Source organism: Takifugu rubripes, chromosome 13 (genome assembly GCF_901000725.2).
Source record: "Takifugu rubripes chromosome 13, fTakRub1.2, whole genome shotgun sequence".
Classification (NCBI taxonomy): Eukaryota; Metazoa; Chordata; class Actinopteri; order Tetraodontiformes; family Tetraodontidae; genus Takifugu; species Takifugu rubripes.
The window spans coordinates 7,514,426-7,537,340 of NC_042297.1; the positions used below are offsets into that span (position 1 = coordinate 7,514,426).

Genomic DNA, 22,915 nt, shown 5'->3' on the forward strand with positions numbered 1-22,915 from the left:
TCTTTTTCACAAAAGATCACAGTCATTTAATTCCAATGAGGAAAAAAGCTGAGGAAGTTTTGAGTGAAATGAAAAGTGGGTGGTCTTTTCAACTGCGGTCAGGAAAATGACTGTATGAAAGATGAAACAGGGGTTAATAACATCACTTCACACACCCACGAGTAGATTAGCCTGAGAAGGCTAATGAGGATAGACAAGTGTTTTAGCAAAGACAAACAATTCCTGCACTAAAAGAAGATAAGCCTGAAAAATAAAGCAGGGGGGGTTTATTATAAACACTCACTGAAGGCTCTTAAAATAATCTTCTGGCCAAGTCCCTTTAGTTTGCATGATGAGCCTGTGGTCATTTGCGACTTAATGTTGCATGAATTTGCTTGTGCTTGTGCTGCGTGCACACAATATATATGTGTCCACTCATATCTGTATTCTTTGGTGTGACATTAAAAAAATTACATACTTGACGGAAAACCTTTTACAGAAACACTTCTGGTTCACATGCAGGTCATTTGGAGCAGGTCAGTGTATTAATGCACATGTGTTGATTGTTTGATTGTTCTCACAGCATGGCTGAGGCTTACACCTGTGTTGTAGCAGCTGAGAGAAGTCTGCAGATGGAACAGTGCCTCCCCCAGGCTCTCTGAACAGCCTGGAACCAACACAGCGACAAACAGGGATCAGATAATGATCACTACATGATGCTGCTTACACATACCTCCATCTTTAGATGATACCTCTGCCGTGCAGCAGCAGCTTATGACTAAAGCAAGATGGAGACAGGTCTTGGTGTTAGATCCTTTAGAGTGACCAGACTCCCTGTTACAGTTGATGGGCTGAAGTACCTTAACGGCAAATTCCTACAACATCTACACCATTTGGACCCCACCATGGGAGAGTACCCCTGACAAAGCTGCTGCCAGGATAACAGGAAATCGGGGACAAAAATCATTCATCTGAAATCTTAGTACCAAACTTAAGATCCTGAGTTCACTTCCTAATTCATGCTGGTAATACGTTTCTGATGTAATGGTCAATGTGTCCTTTTTGGGTGTAAAAACCTTCCACAATATGATGGGGAAATATTTCTCTCACTTTCTGGATGTGCCCTGAAAAATGGAGGAAGTTAAAAAGGTAACTATGAGGGTGGAGTTGGTGAGATGATCACAGCTCTGGTGAGCTCACCCGTCCTTCCCTCAGAATCTTACTGCATAAAACAAGAACTCCCCTAAAAAACCTCTAGTCATGTTTGGAGCACAGGAAATAGAGAAAGCCCTAAAATCCACCCTGATCTCTGTCTTTAATTTCATCTGTCAGCACGTCAGATAAACTTTGACGTCTGTCAATTTCATTCACAGCACATCTTCTTGACATTGTGGGCCCTACCCCGAAGTGATTACTTCCTGATGTCTGCTGACATATGAAAGTTACACAGAAACGTGGCTTTTTGCAGTAGTCGTATTTTATATCTTCACTGTTCACATAGACTTTTATGTGTGTAAATCTGAAGTACAAGTGTACCGTGGAGATTAGCTTAATGGTTGCTTTGTTTGAAGTGACCTTCAGTTGTTTAAAACGGGAGGAATTTGGACCCTGTCCTTGCTCTCCTATCTCCACAGGATCGGTGGCCTGGCCTGACCACTTCCACAGCCAGTACCTCAACCTTATCCATCACCATCAGATCGTTATCGCACTAGGGATGAAGAGGCTGAGGGGGTAAGTGCAGCGGGGGAGAGTTCTGCCCTAATAAAACATACACACAAAACACAGAAACAGGCAAAGACAGAATAACACAGACATAATTTATTCTGTTGATTACCAGGAGACTGACACCAGACTACAGGGGTGAATACACATATGCCCACATGGACGTGTGCTGCTGTGGTAAAGAATCAGCCCATGTCTCCAGTCTACACCCTTTTAGTCTGATACAGTAATTATGATGATGATGATGATGATGATGATGATGATGATGATGCCCTACAACAGGCCTCTCACCCCACAACTGGCAACCACTTGATTTTTAACAGCCACATTTTACAGTATGAAATGTTACATCCAAGTAAAATGTATTTACAGTACTTCTAGTTTTATTTCTAGTGTTGACTCACCTTTGCACTCCACTTTCTTGGATAAGCAAGGCTGCAGTGATCTTTTCCAACAACTTTTGGAAATTCGTCAGATATGTTGTAAAGACATCAAATCCATTTAAGCTTCATGTCAGCATGTCGGTCAGATCTCTTTTGTATTCTATAATTTTTTGTACATCAACCACAGTGAATATAGAAAAAAAAACACATCTGCAAAAGAGTTGATACAGTAGAAGCGTCTGCTGGTAACACAGAGGCCACTTAAAGAGAGAGTACTCACTGAAAGACAGACATTAAGTGTCTCTCCTCAGTGGCCCCCAAGAGAGCTGTCCGCCATGTTTTAATGATGTCATTCTCTTTTAAAAGGAGTTTTAGAGGATCCCTGCATTTATCAACATCTTTAGTGGGATGAGAACGCCATGGAGGAATAAGAGTTAGAAGCCAAACCCATGTCCATGCATTCTCTGTGGCTTTACCTTTTTGCTATCAGTTTAGCAGTCTGACCCTCTAAGTCTTTTAAAATCTCCTTCTACTGCTGTGCTCTTTGCCTGCCTCCACTGATTTATCTGTGGCCTTGTTGGCTTTTCCCTGCTAACAATAGGGGGTAGTATGGGCCTTGAGTAGGAAAACCTTCCAATGACCAGCGAGGATCCAGGTGTCCTGGAGCTTCTGGGGGCGGGAGTGCCAGGCAGGCCCAAGAGAGGGGTCCAGACCCTGGGGGCCATGCTGGTGGGAGTATGGTGTTTGACCTGCCTTAGCAGTTGCTCCATCTCATCAGGGGCTGGTCTGAATGGAGAGTTGAAAATCCCCGGTCGCTGAAAAGCAAGACGAGGGGAAGGGGGGTTAATCCTGCACTACAGCAGTGATTAAAGAAAACCAACACCAGAGCTGTTTAAAATACATAGTTTAGATTATGAGTGATTCATTGAGTAATTAGCAGTTGTTTCACCTCATCATTGTCTTAAATACGCAACTTAATAATCTTTCAGTCTTCACAAAGAAACATTATTTATTTCCCCCAACATCGAAGTCACAGACCACAAGGTTCTGGGTTAAATGTTTGGGCTGGAGCTGATGGCTGCAGATCACCAGAGACTGCAGGGACAACTCAGCTGTGTTGAAGAATCATTTGAATCATGTCATTTTTCAACAGTGCACACGAGTACACACATTCAAACTCTGCCTTCCCTGTTCTGAAGTGGGACAGAGATTTGCCACAGACGGTCTGAAAAATAATTATTTAAATCATAGTGATCCTTTTCCATGTGTGTTAATTACCAGACCAAAGCTCTGAGTTGGAGGAGTATCTACTCTATATGCTAATAATACCGCCAGCTATTTAGGCCACTCTAACTGAGCAGGACAACAGAGAGAGCAAAGACAAAGGGCAAAGTAGAAAATTGCTTTAGGCATATGAAACCAAACCTTGCTCTTTTTCCTAATAACATCAATAGACGAGTTCATTAGTGTCTCAGAACTAGAGTCAGCACATTTCTTAGAAATGTCAAGTGTTTTCGATGGAAAAGAGCACAAATTTATATCTAAGTTTCACAGAGGTTGACCGCAGTGGTCAGATTTTAGAATCACTGCTGAGAGTTTTGACTGATTGTTGTCCTCTTTGTTCAGTTCTTGTTCAGTTCAGTGTCACCATCAACACAACAAGCAGTGTTCACAATATAGTTATGCTGTTATGTTATGTTGTTTACATGTTATTTATTGCATTAAATAGTTTTTTACTCAGCATCTGACTCCTTCAATTTGTGCCTGAATCCATTTAAACAATTTGTTCATAAAATAAACTAAAATAGGCTCTCTCACAATGTGTGTGAATGAATTCGTTTCAGATATTCATTCAATATTTGCTCTTTCATTATCACCGAGTGCACCGAACTCGACTGCTTGCTTCTTCTGTGGAGTGATCAGCTCACAAACATTTAAGTCAAGGTGAGACAGCACTCAGCTATCCACAAGAACTCTAGAAATAAAATAACTGGGAACACATTTGGACATGGTAGATTCTGTAGAGACCTTTCCACTTTAGCATTGTTAGAATGAAATAAGAAGCCTGGACAAAGCCAGCAAATAGATCATCACGTCTAAAATGGGATGAATGTGGTTCATATCTTTCATTTCTTACAGATCATAAATGTTGGCGGGAAACAGATGAAGACATGCGTGACAGCAACCTTTTACCTAGTTCACAAGAAACAGAAGGTATGGGGTACACAAACATACGCACCAGTGTAATGCATACCATCACACACACACACACACACACACACACACACACACACACACACACACACACACACACACACACCAAAAGTAGCAACCTAGCTACGGGAAGAGCAATGATGTTGACCCCAGGAACACACCATCTTTGTCTCTGTCATAGGGACTTGGGGCATTTTGGTAATATGTGTGTAAGTGTGCTTGTGTGTGTGTGTGTGTGAGAGAGAGAGAGGGTGTGTGTGACTGTGTGTGTGCATATGTGTGTGGGCTGGGGTCCGAGTAGTGAGGAAGGATGAACTGTGTGGGAGAGCCATCTATTCACTGCTGACAAGGTCAGCGTATGGCAGGAAAGAGTCTCCTGCCATATGTAGAGAAAGAGAGGGAGAAAGAAAAAGAGAGAAGGAGCTTGATGGAGAAAGTACCAAAAGTTTTTCTTTCTTACAATTCATCAAATATGGATTCTAAGGCGATACAGAAATCAGACATCAATTCAGTTGCTCCAGAGCATCTGGAACCTCAATCTAAAGCACAATCTAACTCCCAATGACGTTGGTATGGAGGGGCAGCTGGAGAGAAATAGTAGAGCTGAATCAACAATGACCAGTGTGCTTCGTCTTCATTATGATCGCAGCGGGAAGCCATGGTGATGACCATCATCCCCAAAACACCACACACACACAACAAACACACACACACACACACACTCACTCACGCACACACACACACACACACACACACTACACCTGTGCTGAGAATAACTTAAACACTCCATACAGCACCTCACAAGTTCCATGAGCACACATTCAGTCATGGGCATTTTCCTTTTTATCTTACATGTGATTTTGAGTGTGTTTTCTAAAGTCTGTTCCATGCAGATGTGAGTAACCAAAAGTAACAAGTAACAGTAACCAAAATGGCAATGGGATTATTACTGGACTATAACTACCATGTAACAGGGTTTATTAACTTTTTCGCAGAGTCTCCCACTGACCACTGACCTCTAAGGCAACAGATATATTTGTCCCATTTTGTTGAATTTTAGATCTATTCCTGGTTTTAGATCCTGTTATGGGATACATTTGGGGACTCTGGCAACACATCAGTAGGAAAAGTGTGACTCTGTACATGAGTGATTCAGTTTAAAGCGTTTGACATGACTATGATTTCAGAGTTTCTGGAAAAGATGGCATTTAAAGTCTTTCAATGAACAGCTGCAGAGCTCTTTATTAGGTATTCAGCATGCACATAACTCATTTCCATGCATGCAGGTACAGAGATTACAGTTAAACTAGTGAAGAACATGTAGACAACAATGATTGAATTTGTCCGGGTGTGTTATGGACTAACCTGTTTTGTGCTCAGAAGATGGTGAGACCTGTGGGCTTGGTTGGCTCTCTCTCTCTCCTTTTCCATCATCTGAAAATTCTCTCTTTCTCTCCTGTGGACTTCCTCAAGTTTATCCATCTCCCTCCTACACAGAGACACAGCAGCACTTTCATTCAACACAGCAAGGACTAACTGAGCAGTTAACTAAACCATATAATTTAATGAAGTGAATCACTAGTTGGTTCAAGGGTGGCTTCAACTGTCATGAGATGACTGTTAACTCTGGGCATGTTTAGGATAAAAGCTCAATTGCTGTGTGGACAGAAGTATATTTCTGCAGACAAGTACATTTTGTACATTATTAGCTGTTCTGTCATAAATGTGACTGGGGTGGATATAATAAATGTCTGATGATAAGAGACAACGACTGAGACACAGAGGCAAAGACAGAGGAGGGAAAAACCAGAGAATGAGAGTGCTGGGACAGAAACTAGCAAAGAGAGCACAAGAGGCTATCAGTGGGAGGATGATGGATATATTTCATCACTGCAGCCAGGACAGGTCTGTCTGTGACATCTGTTAAGCGGGGCTGGCTAAATGGGATGCATTAAAAGCCCATACACAGCAATTTCATTCTGCAATCACACAGCCTTATTGTTCCAAGGAGGTAATAACTTAAAAGGGAATTGAAAAGTACTGCTAAAGCACACATATCACTGGTAATGTGCAAACTCACACACAGACACACAGATACACACAGATACACGCACACACCCACATACACATAGGTGTGCGCAAGCAGACAATGATTGTTTCTTTTCCTATAGCTCATTTTCCCCCATCCTTCTCGACTGCTCCCATCTATACACAGCTTCTGGCTTCAATAACGAGTCTCTGCAGGAATCAGAATATTCATAGCGTGTCTGTAATGTGAGGTTAACAAATTCTGCAGCTAGTGACATTTAAAGGAAATCACAACGCTGTCTGCGTTGACTCTGCATTCTCATTTCTTCCTCAGCCCCAGATTAAATTACAAAATAAATGAATATGTGTGACTGTGTAATTGTGTGTGCGCACGTGCATGTGTGTGTGTGTGTGTGTGTATGTGTGTGTGTGTGTGTGACAAAGGTGAGAAGCAGACCAGCTCTAAATGTACCTGCGTGTTTATATATTAAACACGTAAATTCAGGACGTGTCTGTATTTGTATAAATGTGTATGTGGGGGGAAAGGAAGGTTGTTTGCCCCTATTTTCCATGTGGTAAACAGGAAAATAACTTATTAATATAAAATATACAGTTTTAGCTATTAGAAGGCAGCCTGGTTAAAGAGTGTGTATTTACAGAATATGTGTTTATTTATACTGAACAAGTTTAAAAATGACTTTCAATGTTTTCAGGGGTTAAATTCTGCCCTCTCAGGTCATCATCAGTACACTCGCACATGTGTGTCACACAAACGTCTTATTTTTGCGAGTAGGTGTTTCAGTATGGGTGTATGTGTGTGTCTGAGTCTGTGTCTGTCTGTCTGTCAGGCTGAATGGGTGACCTTTGTTTCCCTGCCACCAGCTCGTGTTATTAATTGCTGTGTAGTGGACAAAAGCCAAACAGATTTGTAACTGCTGAAGGCACCTCGATCTGTGTCGACCCAACCAGCCACCACAACATACAACCCTCATTAGCCGTGTTCAACACGCAGCACGTGCCCTCTGTGTCAGACGGACAGAAGGAAGGAAGGAAGGAAGGAAGGAAGGAAGGAAGGAAGGAAGGAAGGAAGGAAGGAAGGACAAACTGATCATTATCTTAATCCTACAAACTGAAGTGAGAAAAAGAGTGAAATAATAGTTGATAAAAGAATACAAAGTAACCAAGTCTTGTCTATAAAAACCAACGTGTTTAACATGTGATCTACTCATTCTGATGCTGATAAGTGTTTCTTGATAAGCAACAGCCAGTGCTGCTTTTTCTGCATAAACATCTCATTTTGATTCAGAATACTACTAGTATACTTTTGGTCCCCAATAATAATAACTGTGTTTTGAAACTAGAAATTAAAGAGCTGTTTTGTTGCCTGTTTAACAGTAATAAATAAGCTGCATTACTCAATTAATCCTGTAATGTGTTCAGTGTGAGCTTTATCCGGATGGCTGCTGGAGCTCTGCAGAAAAAGTCTCCAGTAATTGAAAGTCTAAATGACATTTTCACCGTGAACTGTTCACTTATTGAAATGGTTAATATAGAACAGCCACATTTCACACGTATTCCTCAATTATTTACTCTCTGGTTCACAGCAGGCCATCGTGGCCTGATGGGATATGAGAGAGTGAGGCAGCATGAGAAGACAGGACGGACCTGAGAGCAGCTAATTGGTCAGGGTTTAAATATTTAATAGCAGCTGAGCTTGATTGGCTGTTCTAGTTGATCCAATTAAATGATTCAATAGATCACAAGGAGAGGCCATCTGGGAGGAGACCAGTGTCGGTGACGCATTCCAATGTTTTTATATTGTTTATTAAGATGTTCTATTCCTGAACTTATTAGTGACTAAGATTCAATACAGGAGAAACACCTGTGTAAGTGTTACTTTACCTCGGTGGTTCTTCATCATGTCCTCTCATCTTTGCTGGAATAACTAACTTCTGGTTTGCACACTTATTAAAATAATTAAAATCCGGAGAGAACCAAAACAAAATCATACTTGACTCTCTTTTCTTACTTTCCAAAGTTATTTTGTGGAAAGGAAGAAAGGCAACAGAAGTCAGATTATGCTTCAGCACACACGTCACATGAAAAGCACAATATACAAATCCGATCTGACTGAAGGAGTGAACTTCACCACCCTAAACCGATCAGAACGAGCAAGCAGCAAAACAAAGACTGACGAATGAAGGCTGGGCTGCGCTGCCTCCACCACAACCAGCTCTTCTTTTATGAACGTCCTTGAGAGGGACACGAAAGAGGGGGAGCGAAGAACTCCAGGATAAAGGGAGACAGGAGAAAGGAGAAAGACAGCGTATATCAACAGAAGCATTAAAAAAAGCTGCTGGTTCCCAACACCTCTGTAAACACCTTGTTCCCATCTGCATTCTCAGTCAGACTTTATCAGATCATCTCAGTAATTATTACCCAGCTGTTTATCGCAGATAGAGGAATAATTCATGCAGACAACAGGCTCTGTTGGTGGTGGCCATGACCACGCCCACACATTTAGTAAAGATGCACAATCAGCCCCCTCTGCTTTCCTAATTCCTTCTTCCATCCCAGCGCACGCTCCTATTAAAGCTCAGAAACTTTAAGTGTCTTCCTGACAAAGTGATAAATTGTTGGGGTATCATGGAAAACTATAGCAGAGTGGGGAATGGACCAGGGTCCTGACTTCATTAGGCTATGCAGAAGAAGAGGAAGGATGGATGAGGATGGACAATGAAGCACAGCCAGACAGCAGCAGGAGAGAAAGATAAAGAGAAAAATAGATTGAAATAGAGAAGGAGAGGGAGGGAAGCAGGTTGTGGGGGGCGAGGGATGGAAAAAAGTATTGCAAGAAGCATGTATCAGCTGGATGCTGGACTTGATGAAATGACACAAAGAGTTTGATGCAGGGGAGTTCTGTCACGAGTGAGAGAGACTAAAAGAGAAGAGAGGGCTGTGCCAGTCTGGGGGTCACTCCTCTATCATTACCATGCGCTGCAGATCAGCCCCCACTAAATGGGGACCATTAGTCCAACTTTGAATAATTTATGCAGCAGACTGGACAGACACGCGTACAGAAGGGAGGAAGTAGGTGGATTAAAACTGGACCGTGTCTGGATGACTGATCGGGCCGCGTGCCCCTAACACAGGAAGGATATTTTAAATAAATAGCGGCGTGGTGTTAATTGATCGTGGCCCCAGCAGCACTAAATAAACATGTGATTAACTGGAGGGAACGTGACCTCAACACCTCAGAACAGCAGAGGCGCATATATATATATGGTGAGACCACAGAGGATGTTAGATATAAAACAAAACCTGCAAACAAACAACCTCTATTCACCCTTACTTACAGATTTACTGCTATAGATGTACCATTAATTGTAGTTTAAGAGCTGCGTGTCAAAAACAGGAAAATGTTTCTATTTGGAATAGACAAACTATTATAGATGCTGATGTTCCCAGTTACACTAACTGGTAAATGCCAGCAAAGTTGTACGTTACTAAAGAGACGACGTCTCCTCGTGGACTTTAGCGGAGAGCTTGAAAAAAAGGTGAAATGTTGCTGCGGGAATTGGGGGGGGAGTCAGTGATCCACGGAGCACTTTAACAAATTTACATTTAATTTTAGCACAGGCCTAAAGATATTTTCAGCTACAATATATTAACAACATTAAAAATGTGACTATTAGCTAAAAGTGATGTTTTTTTTCTGCCAGAAAATAAAAGATGGTGTATCTGTAGCAGTAAGCCCTGAAGCGCAGGATGTTTTATTAATGCATGAGCTGCAGTTCAAATCACAGGCTAATTTTTAATTTCTTCACATGCCTCACTCTTTGCCTCAAGCACTTTTTTAGATCTTTCTCTCTCTTTCTTCCCTGTGACACTCTTTTTCCTCGCTGGTTGCCCGACACCTGTTCTCATCTGTTCAAACACACTCAGGAAAACCCTGAGCAAGAAAAAATCACACACATCTTAAAAAACTCCCAAAATGGACCCCCCTTCCCAAATCTTCTGATGTAGTCTAATATCTCTTTGAGGGTATTTCACCATTGCGGCTGTTTGCTTGATATAAAAGTAGATCTTTTTACCTGACAAGTTCGTTTGTTATCAACACTCCATTCAGGTAGTTCTTGCGTGTGTAGAAATTATGAATGTATTTTCTCACGTAGAATCCCCGCCATAACTTTTGGATCTGTGAGGGATTAAAGACAACACCCATGCATGACAGATATTACTGATGATGTCCTTTATACACTTTACACCATGAGTCAGTACAGGCAAATTCATACTTTAAAACTGCAAATTAGCCAGCACAAATCAGCGGTTTCATACTCTCTCTCTCTCTCACACACACACACACACACACACACACACACACACACACACACACACACACACACGAGGGTGTCCTTCAGCCCAATTAGGAGATTAAAACAACTGCAGGTAAAAGAATAATCACATGATGAGGAGAGAAAAGGAGAAGTGGAGGATGGGGAGAAACAACAAAGCGCAAAATGAGGATTAGCATTGATCTGCCAGTCAATAGATAATTTTAAATAAAGTAATTGCCGCCTCCCCGGGTTTTGCTGACCTTTGTTGACTAGTGAAATCGATGCTGTTGAATCTAATACAAATCCGAGATGCAGCATGTAAACACTGGTTTCTATTACAGCCTTAATACATTATCTTCTGTTAGCAACCGCACTGCCATTCAGATGACATGTATGAGAGAAGAGAAAAAGTAAACTGAAAAAATCCCACGAGGGAATTTTCAATTATTCTCTTTTTTCTCTTTCTTTTTCATCATGTTCTTCATTTACAGAAAGAACAGTTGTGGTGGATACATTAATTGCGTACTCTTCCAGTGTATTTATACACATAAATACCATTGCACAATTCTGTCTAAAACATATGGGAGACATCTAACTCTAGTGGAATATAACTTAATTAATTTTAGCTTAGTTAATCTAACTTTAATTCTATACTTATGTATATTAAAATATATATTTAAAATATGAATATGTCTTAACTGTATTGTTCTTAACTAAAATTAATCAATCAACATGGGGAGAATTATATTTCAATCAGTGAGTTTTCTCGCTTGTTAACTTATAGTATCCTATTATAAATTTATGCCAACATAATTTCCTTCTTTTGTAGCTCTTAAAATTTTAATTGCTTTACTCAAAAAAGGACAAATTCTTACTGTTTCTGTTCAGCTGCTGTGAGAATTCTTTATGCTAAACCATAAACATGAGTGAAATCTCTACTGGGGCCCCCTTGGGCAGCCATTGTACAGCGTCCGGGGGTTGGGGGCCACACTGGGAGGTGGAGATGATTACCTCTGTAACCTCTAGGCAGTCAAATCACAAACAGGATTCAAACCTGAAGGGGAGTTCAAGTCCCACCCCTGATATTATGTTGACTTAATAGCAATGGTCTAACTTTCTGTTGAGCTTTTAAAAGATGAATTTGGTGAAGACTGTTTGGAGGTTGCTTTTTCACGGGGCCTCCCAAGCGTAGAGAGCATCTCCCGCCACCCTACTCCATTCATGAAAACAAGACCCAGTGATGGTATTTACCTTGACTGCCATCTCCTTGTAGAAATTCATCTTCGTAATAAAATATGCTGCCTGTGAACACAAAGGAAAAGATGGCATTACATCTTGTCTCCTGGCCCTCTGATCTGTCCACAGCAGGCGACAGAGATAAAGAGCTCTTTTTACATAATACATAGTACCGAGGCAGCGCACACAGAGCCACTGTAGAGACGAAGGGAGGGGAAGGGGAAGGTGGCCAAAGAGAGAAGAGGGCAAGTAAGAGAGACAAGAGGAACCAGAGAAAAATTAGGGAGGATGGAAAGAGAAAAAAAGAGAGAGGCAGTGGTTAACAGGGCTTCGTATCAAGGGGACGACAGCCGCTCTTAATACGACGACGCAGGCAAGGGCCAAGAAAATCTATGGTAGTCAAGTAGCGAGCTAATGGAGATGTATGACGGCCAAACGCTCGCCTCTGGATTTCATAATCAATGACAGCACTGCCAGAAGTGACAAACAAAAGGCCAGAGAATATGCAGCAACACGCACGGCACGCCAGCACGCAGCGAGCACGAAGGGGGATCACTGGAGGCACGTATGATCTTTTTCAGTAACGACAGGAGAAGAGTGAGACCTGAAAAAGGCCGTAAATCCAGCTCTTTGCATGTCACACACCACATATGGTGAAGCCTGCAGCAGGAGAGGAAGAAGCAAGAGAAAGAGAAGAAGAGGGGGAGAGAATATTCTCACAGGACTAATTCAGTGGCATTTTGGAGTGATTCAAATTAGTGCTCATCTGGGTCCAAATGAGTCCACACAGCCTCTTTTTTAGTCCACGTGCATGTTGTGACACATCCTTCATCGTTTATTCCAGCACCCACCCAACCCCCATCATCCCAACAACCCCGTTCCATTTCTTGAACGCCTCCCAAACGGCGGCTGGCAGTTGTGCTTTAGCAAACAGTCAATTTGCAGGCATGATAAATAGGTTGTTGTGATACGTTTACAAAACTCAATCCAGAGGAAAATTATACGTGAGAGCGCTGGGTATTGGATCCGGTATCAACAATCTGTTCAATTAAGAAGCAGTTGGAGGCAATATGCTGAAAACAGGCCTTGTTTTCCAAAAGCGCTCAAACACACACACACACACACACACACACACACACACACACACACACACACACACTCCACACAGACTCCTCTCTCTCGCTCCATAATCCTCACACATACATCTCAGAAGTTGCCGTAGAGATGGGATTCCTTATCATACTGCATCATATTTCCTAAGTGCTAATTTCCCAAAGTGTAATGAGTGAATTATATCTCTTAAGGTCAGACGTGGGGACTTAGGAATATAGCAATTGAATTCTAATGCCTGCTATCATAACATAATCAATATACCTATAGCCATTCCAGGCACTGCCTTACCTTCACCATTTGTATGAAATGTGCATTAGCTCTGAAGCTGCGCCATATCCTCTGGATAATGACTGCCTTCTTGAGCAGATGGCTGTGTTAAAAAATAAAAATAAATTGTGAAAGGACATCCTGACGATATGAAAAACATTGTGATACAGGGAGAGGAGGGAAGCCAGAAATAATGTGTGTGGACGAATTAGAAACCTCTAAAAACAGGAAGATGTGAGAACTACGTCATCGGATCAAATTCAATTACAAAAACCCACCAGTGAAAATGGGCAATCTTGAAAGACGGTAACAATAACGGAGGTTTGTTTTGTGCATACAAATGTTTGATTCTGAAGGACTTCAATTAGAAGGTCAGGGGAATCTTTACACTTACAAACACACTTTCTCTCCACACACACTTTTCTGCTCCTGCAGGCTTTTCGATCATGTCTGATGAGGTTTTCAGCCCCTTAACTTGGGTGAACAAATTTATATTCATCTTCAAACATACTCTAAATGCGGCTCCAATGTGATTCTCTGCCTCCAATGAGGCCATCAATTTCCAAAAGGCCATTCATATGCCCAGAAAATCAATGCTTATAGTGGGGCTAGCACAACCCCGCAGTTGCACTTAGGCAGCTAAAATTGTTGCTAATTATCCACTTAACACATTGATCAATTAACTAAAGTAATCTAAATTAACCTACTGTCTGGACGTTTGTCTGCTGACCCCGCAGAATGGTGCTGGGGTCACAGGATAGGAGCAAGTACAGAAATAGGGATATTCATTTCTCAGAGTGTGAAAGGAGCACAAAGTTCAAGCGACATTTATCCCTCAAGGCCATTTGTGAAGCTTTAGAAGTGGGATAATTATGAGACAGAGCCAGCATCAGGGTTTCCCTCCCCAAAGGTGGGACAACAACCCAAAAATTGGTATGATAATAAATGCCTGGTGCACATTATTGCCTGTGGCACTTGAATCTGCTGAAAATGTTGATTTATTTCTGCTTTTGAGTAATTTGTACAGACTGTACCTGAGGTAGGTGCGCACCTTACAGCCTCGGAACCAGCTCTGAATCAGGACAGCAGCCTGATGTTCCTTCTTCCTGTTTTGCTCAGCTTGACTGTCAGAAACAGACTGAATTTTAAGTCAATGTGCATAGAAAGCAAAGGCTGTAGACAATCTTTATCTGGCAAATGCATAGATAAATCCTTGTATTTTCTGTTTAATAAACAATATAAAATCACTTTAAAAAGACTAAGATGACAGAAAACAAAACAAAACCTGAGCCTTTAAAATAAATGTTTTATGAGGCGTGCATAAATTACAGAAATATATATTGTAAACTCGTTTTAGTTTAGAGATGTTGGAGGGGATAAAACAATTGCGTGTCAGTTTCTTTCCAGAACTGAGATCTATAAACTACAGCTTCCAAAAGTTCTACTGTTATACAGAACCACCTTAGAGGAGCAGAGCAAACGTGTTAGCTTAGCTTTAGCCAAACATCAGAATAACACCTGCTAATGCAGCTAATGCGTCACACCTGTGTGCCTGGGCTTTTTCCTTTATGAAAACTTCAATTTCTCTTTGCAGACTTAACAGCTCCGCCATGTCGTTTAGCGTCTTCCCGTCGTCTTGGTAACACAACGAAGAAGCGTTCCAGTGCTGCCCACACCTCAACAAGGACAGTCACTATTGGTCCAAAAGAAATGATGTCATCACCCGTCTTAATTTATATAATATCGTGGGAGATAAAAGTGAGCAAATGTGTTGAAAAAAATGTGTTGACATGCAAATAAACGTTCTCTTTGTAGATACAATTTTTTTTCAATTTATTTTGCAATCGCTCTAGATGAACTTACTGACTTAAGTGCTCTACTGTATATGAACAAAGACACAAAAACCATATCTGTCATTTGTTAATAATATCTCACCTTGTTTTTGGTATCTCTTTCTATAGTTACTATAGAAAGAAATCTATGGATACCAGTTGTATGGAGGGCAGTTATAATACAACATAAAATAATTGTAGCATATTATGTTGCCTTAAATCAAAGCTCCTTTGATCCCTTGCTGAAGCTTTTTCACATTTATTTCATACAATTTTGGTAGGTTACAATATTGGGAACAGTTTTAATCTAAACTTTAAAATATAGGGAAATAGTTAAAATCTGTTTCCTTAATAGTTTATGTTTTAAATATGTCCTACAAAGAATAATAAGTCAGTATGATTTTGCAACATTTTTTCATCATTAATTCAGATTGATGATGGTGATATGCTTTTCAAAGGCAGACACTGAGACATCAATTTAAAAAAATAAGTGCCTTGTTTTATTAAAATAAAACAATTTAAAATTAAAACTGCTATTAAAATAAATTATAGTATAATTGATGTTTATGATATATTAATAATATTAGTAATCTTTAGTCACATTTTCAAAGTCAAATTTGTGTCTTAGTTTTGGGTCAGTTCTCTGTGCTATCATTTGTGCTACCCAGACAAAAACAGCAAACAATGAAAAGAAAATAGAAAAATCACAATCAGCCGTTAATAAAATGGCTCCTCTCGATGCAGATTGTGGATGTGAGTATTGATCAGCCAGCTGCTGCATTTCTGCTTCCATTTCCTTCATTTCTGATGTTATCACCCTCCATCATGCTGTTATCAGTTTATTTCTCCCTCATCACTGCTCTTCAGCCATATTCACCTGTCAAAGTGTGTGTGTGTGTGTGTGTGTGTGTGTGTGTGTGTGTGTGTGTGCAGGAAAAGTATGTGTTTTATAAATTACTCCTCAGAGACGGAAAGATGAGAGACTGTGACAGTAAGCAAGTGTGTGTCCCTCTGTTTCTTCATGCCTCTGCACAGATATTTTTGTTGTTCTGTGTGTCAGGTAGTGAGCTTGTCTAAGTATCTTTTTCCATCTCTATCTGTCTCTCAGTCCAATTTGCAGCCTGAGGGCCCCTTCAGTGGTAAAAATCAGAAGTCAGGCATCCCCAGCAGAGTTATGGTTGGAGGGTTGAAGCAGTGGTGGTTAGAACCATCAATCGAGGGGCAGCAGGAGGGCAGCCACCCTGGTAATTACCAGAGAAATGTTCTTGTGACAAACACGGGCGGGTGAAAGAGACAGAGGGATTTTTAAGGATGTGTTTGTTTGACAAGCCTATGAGGACGGCTGGAAGCCATTCGTTCAGCTGCGGCACTGATTAGGTGTCAGCAGGAGTGAGTCGGTGAGAGAAACCACATAACAAATGTGAAAGACACACACACAAATACACACACAGGAAGACACAATGTTTACACAATATGCAATGACCCACTTTTGGACCCAGTCAGACCATCATCTCGTCCAGACTGCCCTGCACGCTCTTCCATCAAGCCCACATCTACTTTCACCTGCTTTGCTTTTGGTGTTCCTTTCTTCACTCCTCAGTCAAAACAGTTGCGTTACAATAGCTCCTGATCCCGATTTAGCCGTGACTAACTCTGTCTCTCACTCCATCTCTCCATGCGGGGCATGTCTTTTAACATGCCTCCAGTCACCTCTCGCAGTCAGGAAGCTCATCCAACCCGTCATTCTCCACGCCCATTGTTCCTAAATGAGGGCCATATGTGCTGTGGCCGGCACCGGTCATAAAGACGCACACATGCACAAGCAGGCCAGTGGTGATGCGGGGGTCCGCGGGTGAATGCCTCCATGTCAGACGCTGTCACACTTTGCTCTAGACGGTGTGTGTGTGTGTGTGTGTGTGTGTGTGTGTGTGTGTGTGTGTCAGGGCATGAATGAATGTGATTGCAGTGCTTCCACGTGTGTGCCTGTCCGTGCACGTGTGCTTGTGTGGCCACAGCAGGGTGCGACTGACAGAATGTGTGTTTCTCGGCAGGACCGGTCCAGCCATTATTATTAAACATCTGTCCACTGCACATTAATTCCCCGGCTCTGACGTGTCCTTCTCTACCAGGATCACTTAATTGAAATCCATAATGACTCTTCCCTCCCACACTAAATAAAGTGTAGTTTGAAAATGAAATTCTGACTATAAGAACCGTTCCCAAAAGGGGTTTCCATCTGCCTTTATATATAAAAGTCTTATTTATTTGTGCAAATTCTATTTGCTTTGTGTTAATATTAATGTAAAAAAAATCTATTTTCCAAGGACAGATTAAGGTTGTATTACTCATCTTTTCACATTATTTGACATTTAATTTCATAGAATTCTTTTTTGAAAAACAAAAATAATCTGTACATTGTGCTCTGTCACTGTAGAACACATTAAACTAGTTAAAATATTTTAATACTGAGTCATTTTCCCGTGGTCCTATGTGAGGAAACATGGTGGAAATATTTATTTTTTTCATTTATTTAAGGTGGTGAACTTTCAGAAGTGAAAATATGGGATCATCCTTAAAGCAAAAGTTCATCTGAGGCTCAAAAAGTCTCAAAGCCAGATGTGGTCAAAATAACCATGCCGATGACAAATCACCCTTTTTCTGCATGCTGTTACTTTTTACAGCGCCACTGCTTTGAAACCTATTTAAAGTCTTCTCTTTTCCTCCTTCACGTTCCATCCCCTCCCTCCCACTTTTCCTCATTCCCCATCCTAATATCCTACTAATGGATAAAAACTATGATTGTGCCTGTAGAGGAGAAATATCATACCTTTATTAGCTCCACTAAATGTGCAAGGAGAGAGAGAGAGAGAGAGAGAGAGAGAGAGAGAGAGAGAGAGAAATAATGAATTGAACATTGTGTAAAATAGTTTAATGCAGAGGTGGTTCATCATTATTTGTGGCGGATTGTGTGCAGACAGGGGTGATCCATTAATATGGTCGTTTCCATCTGTGAATGTGTGGTGGCTTCTTGTTTGCGTGTGTGCGTGCGTGTTTGTGTGTGTGTGTCCCACACAGAAGGACATTCGCTGCTGCCGGCCCCACTGTCACAATGAGAGATTCATCACCACGACAACACAGACACAGACACACAGACACACAGACACACAGACACAGACACAGACACAGACACACAGACACAGACACACACAGACACACAGACACACACACGCACACACACACACACACACACACAAACACATACATGTGTGGTGTTATTGTTCCATTTTTATGCCTCTTATTCTTCCTTTGAACAGTTTGTAAATTTGTTGAGAAACACACTAAAACAGTTAAAATTAGATTTGAAAGTTTTGTGCCCAACATTAAAGCTTTTCGATAAATAATAATGACATAATGATTTGGAAAAATATTGAACTTCCAGTCTTATCCTTTTCATCAAGTTCCTGAGACCATAATCAGATCAGATCTTCCAGCAGTGTTGAACACTTGTATTTATTTTCCTCTTAATGTCCGTTCGTCCGTCCGTCCATCCAAAGTAAATGACAAACAACCTCAGCTCACTGAACTCTTTCAGACTTTGAGACAAGCACCTGCGGAGGATCTCAACCTCTTTCACTTCCATTTATGAACAGACACCGTTTCAACAGCCGCACGTGTTTGAGCACATTGTGTCACCGCTGCAGCTTGTCTATTTGGTTTTGCTCCCAGCTAATTGGTTAAACCATCAACCATCAACTGTGTGTGTGTGTGTGCGTGTGTGCGTGCGTGTGTGTGTGCGTGTGCACACTCTAGATGTCCTCTGGCATGCCTCAGAGAGCTAATCATAACCACACTGCAGAGATTAATGAAGTCAAGAGCAATCAGCCCTGACACACAAACAGGAATACATGCATGCACACTCACTCTCATGCACGCACACACAGGAATATAGTGGTTCTGGCCCAGATGCATTGGACCTTGTTTAGCAGAATGACTTAATGATTGATTAAATCTGTGCTACAGAGAACATCTGCACCTACATATGTCGCTATTGTTAAAGTTCCTTCATGCGTAATTGCTCCACTTGTGTTCAGGCCATGGTTTTTAATTCTGGGGCAATATAAAAGCAGTATATGTAGATGTTTGGATTTTAATATCGTAAACCTCCAAAGCAGACATATTTTATTATGACACTCAGCTCATCAACAAACAAGTAACATATCCTCTGTGATTAGTTTAGTAGTTTTAGCTGCATGTCCTCACTACAATAAAATATTTCCTTCGAAATATTGTCTTTTCCTTTATTCTTTCTGTCCTGTTCAAGGTTTGTGATATACTTTATATTATATATTATATGATATTCAGTTGAGTTCTTCATCAACGTTTCTCCATTTTTTAAACTTTCTTCTGCATGACCTGTACCTTGACCTTGACCCTTGTCTTGGTTTAAAATACTTGCTGGTTGCCATTGACCACACTATAACACGCGTCAACACTCCTGAGTTTGTGCTTCATTGTGTGTATCCAAAGAACTTGGACTGGGTTCGGACCGCAGCCGTTATTCCCATGATACATTTGTCTTTCCACCTGCATTTTCCACTTTCATTGTTCACGTATAGGGTGTAAATGTAAAGGTGCTGGATTTTTCCAAATATCTACATCTGTGCTGAATTGAATATGTCATTAAACAGACTAAAATGCAGACTAAAATGCATCTTGTTCTAAATTACATAATCATTATTGTGCTGGGACCACTTTTCTCAAAGAGGAAACAATAGTCAACAATGTAATCAGATTACTGTTGGATAGTTAAATTTAAATTGTCCATTACACTCTGAACCTGCCCACTCAAAAGCAAAGTCCTTACTCTGCAGAACCAATCAACTTTTAAATCAGCAGAAATCAGCCCTGGCCACAGGCGACTGGCCTGGCCAAATGGAGTTTGTGTGTGTGTGTGTGTGTGTGTGAGTGTGTGTGTGTACTCTTTCAAAAGACACGTCAGGAAAAAGTCTACTTTTGGAAGGCCAGATTGGATAAAAACAGTGGTGAAAGTGAACTATATGGGGAAGTAATCAAAACAGTTGTTATTCTAGAGCCATTTCATCCAGCAAACAAAATTTAATGAAGAGATATGAAGAAAAAAATAAGATAAATGCAGATTGAACAAAATAATTACAGATAGCTGATCTCAAAGTAGAAGACAAACACTTTGGACTAACACAAGCAGCACATTCCACGCAGGACACCCGCCATGTGTTATAGCTGGATAAATGGGTAAAGCTGATTATGCTGATGGGCTCAACTGTTAGCATATCACAGGCAACGGCAAAGGTCACTGAGCACGGAGGAAGTGTGATGCATTTAGGGAGGAGGTGAACACTAAATACTCCTAAATCCCCCGTTTATTTGCCGCATGGATGGTTAAAATCTACTCTTGACATCATAAAATTAAAAGCAAGCGTTCACTGATCTGAGAAGAAGGATGGATATAAAAAAATATCAAGAGAGGAAGGAGGGAAACTACTTCAAAGACAATAAAGAAAGAAAGATAGTGAGATGAAAGAAGAAAGGGGGAATGGAGAAGCGGTGATGTGCTCCAAAACATTCTGGAGTAGAATGAGCTGTCACCCTTACCTCCTTTTCCCAGCGATCTATGGTTCACAATGGCTGCCTTTGATTAATACATCCTACCTAAATCATCCAACTTCCCCTCTCCTTCCTACCCATAAAATGCAATACACAACACAAATCAGCCCCTTAAACACTGGAGCTGGATAACAATTGGAGAATAATGCATCTTACCTGGGCCATCCCAATAAATTGTTCTCTATAACACCCTCCCTCAAACCAAAATCAATTCATCCTCCTCCAATTTTTATTAAAATCCCCAGTAATAAATCTTCCTCCAATGTTTGTTCATCTGTTTTCTGATACATTTTTATCACATTCAGTTCTGCTCCAGTGTTTTTCCTGCCTCTACAGCGTAAAATGGGAAAATCTATTTGAGGCCAATAGAATAGTTAAAGAGGTGTTATGGGTACCTGTTCCCATGGTGAAAATGGGTGTCAATTCTTGTTTGTGTGCCTATGTGTGTGTGCCTCTGTGTGCGTGTGAAAATCAATAAATGTGGAAGTTTGCTGGGTAAAAAGCACACATTACTGGCCCCCCTGATTAACCCACAACTGAAAAGCTTACAGTGAAGAACAGAGGCTCTCAGAGCCTTTATGTTCAGGCTGTTTTATCCATAGTTGATGTTTGTGTCTATCTACAGAGTCAGCTCTTTTAGCTTTAGCAGCTACAAAAAATCACTCTAAACTTCATGTAATTAATGTGGATATGAATTATAAAATCAGAAAACATGAATGCATTTACACATATTTTGGGTGTTGGATTTTCATTTTCAGTTGCTGATAGCCGTCTACCCACCGGCCATCAGCAGGAGGGTTCCCCTACATGAGCCTGGTCCTGCTCAAGGTTTCTTCCTGTTAAAGGGGAGTTTTTCCTTGCCACTGTTGCTTGTCTGGGGTTAGGCCCTGGGATTCTGGAAAGCGCCTTGAAACAATTTTGATTGTAAAATATCCTATATAAATAAAGATCGATTTGATTTGAGATTGATAGCTACTGTAAATGGTGTGTGTGTGTGTGTGTGTGTGTGTGTGTGTGAGAGAGAGAGAGAGAGAGAGAGAGAGAGAGAGAGAGAGAGAGAGACCAGTCCATTGTGTATTGCTGCCTCTCACCCATTGGCTGCTGAGATGGACTGTGACAACTCTGTGAACCTGAAGAGGACAAAGTTGTCCCACGTGTCCCTCCTACCTCCTTTATACCCATCTGGAACAGACATCAGCAGACCTAAAGTTTTGTGCCGCGCTTTCCGTGTGGGCTTTAATGATTTTTATTGATTTTTATTATTAAGTTCTTATCACAGTGGTTGTGATGATGGATGATGCCAGAATTGAGGCAAAGGAGTCCAATAGGAATACAATACAATAAGCCTCATCTCCCTCTCCAGCCTCATTTGTTGGCTGATCAATGAGAGCGTCCTGGATCAGAGATGCACTGTGATTTATTCTGGCTGTTAAAACTAATTGTATGGATTGATTAACATCTCTGGATTAGGATAATTAAAAAGGTTGAGAACACATGTCGAAAGCGTCCCACCGTGCCCGTGTAAAAGTGCTCTTTTAGCTTCTATTAGTTTATGGAACAATAACTCATAACCTGCACACAGACACAGAATATTGTGGTATGTAAACACAGAGTCAACTGGACTTCGAGGATGAACGCGTGAACACATTCTAACATCTCAGCCAATCATATTTCAAATCACACTCTGTGAGTGCGTGTGTGTGTGTGTGTGTGTGTGTGTGGTGTGGGGGGGTGCGTGTGTGTGTATGTTTGTGTACATGAACAACAGATCCACAAAATTGAGTCACTATCTTTATCATCCAGGACCTTTGTGTGTGTATGCTTGTGTGCGCGCGTGTGCGTGTGCCCGTGTGTGTGTGTGTTAGAGAGAGAGAGCTTGGCTGGGGCAACAGAGTACACTGAGCTGCATGGATTTGCTGCTAAAGTTTGAACAGTTTTAAATTAAAATGTATTGCCCATTCTCGATGTATTGATCTCAGGCCCAGCTGTGTCAATATGCCGCCCCGGCTATTTTTCCAATAACTTATAAAGATCTGCCAGCCAGGCATAAATTCATTACATTGCTCTGAGTTTATATTCCCTCTCTTCTCTCTATCCCATCATTTTTCCCCTTTACACTTTTACATCACATCCCCTCTTCTGTCCGTTAAAGCTTCCCTCT

The 22,915-nt window shown here is 41.1% G+C and overlaps 1 protein-coding gene and 1 long non-coding RNA gene across 9 annotated transcripts; one reads left to right on the forward strand and one right to left on the reverse strand.

Annotated features, from left to right (window-relative positions):
• Positions 1–1,455: 1,455 nt before the first annotated feature.
• On the reverse strand, positions 1,456–15,276 carry spata17 (spermatogenesis associated 17). 4 transcript variants are annotated; one of them, XM_029846449.1, is made up of 9 exons: positions 15,215–15,276; positions 14,824–14,972; positions 14,314–14,403; positions 13,301–13,382; positions 11,915–11,965; positions 10,421–10,524; positions 5,664–5,787; positions 2,106–2,899; positions 1,456–1,737 (listed from the first exon to the last, which is right to left on the reverse strand). In XM_029846449.1, the coding sequence occupies exons 2-8, from the start codon at positions 14,889–14,891 to the stop codon at positions 2,576–2,578; spliced, it is 843 nt and encodes a 280-aa protein (XP_029702309.1). In that variant the 5' UTR covers positions 14,892–14,972; positions 15,215–15,276; the 3' UTR covers positions 1,456–1,737; positions 2,106–2,575. The 4 variants fall into 4 exon arrangements, with proteins under 4 accessions (XP_029702309.1, XP_029702310.1, XP_029702312.1 ...); XM_029846452.1 differs by lacking the exon at positions 1,456–1,737 and adding an exon at positions 10,158–10,278 and having other exon boundaries at positions 2,769–2,899; positions 15,215–15,266; XM_029846450.1 differs by lacking the exon at positions 15,215–15,276 and having other exon boundaries at positions 14,824–14,988.
• Positions 15,277–15,801: 525 nt separating this feature from the next.
• Positions 15,802–17,033, forward strand: LOC115252098 (uncharacterized). 5 transcript variants are annotated; one of them, XR_003890543.1, is made up of 6 exons: positions 15,812–15,864; positions 16,045–16,102; positions 16,220–16,355; positions 16,441–16,508; positions 16,611–16,719; positions 16,818–17,033. It is a non-coding gene; the product is annotated as an uncharacterized lncRNA (long non-coding RNA). The 5 variants fall into 5 exon arrangements; XR_003890542.1 differs by having other exon boundaries at positions 15,815–15,864; positions 16,045–16,110; XR_003890544.1 differs by lacking the exon at positions 16,045–16,102 and having other exon boundaries at positions 15,802–15,864.
• The last annotated feature ends 5,882 nt before the right edge of the window (positions 17,034–22,915 follow it).

Excerpts from the sequence above, each read along its gene's own strand:
- spata17 (XM_029846449.1), bottom strand. The coding sequence starts at position 14,891 with ATGGCGGAGCTGTTAAGTCTGCAAAGAGAAATTGAAGTTTTCATAAAG. Across the intron at positions 10,525-11,914 it reads ACAAGGAGATGGCAGTCAAG|ATCCAAAAGTTATGGCGGGG; the intron begins GTAAATACCATC and ends AATCCCTCACAG. Across the intron at positions 2,900-5,663 it reads ATCTTCTGAGCACAAAACAG|CGACCGGGGATTTTCAACTC; the intron begins GTTAGTCCATAA and ends CTTGCTTTTCAG.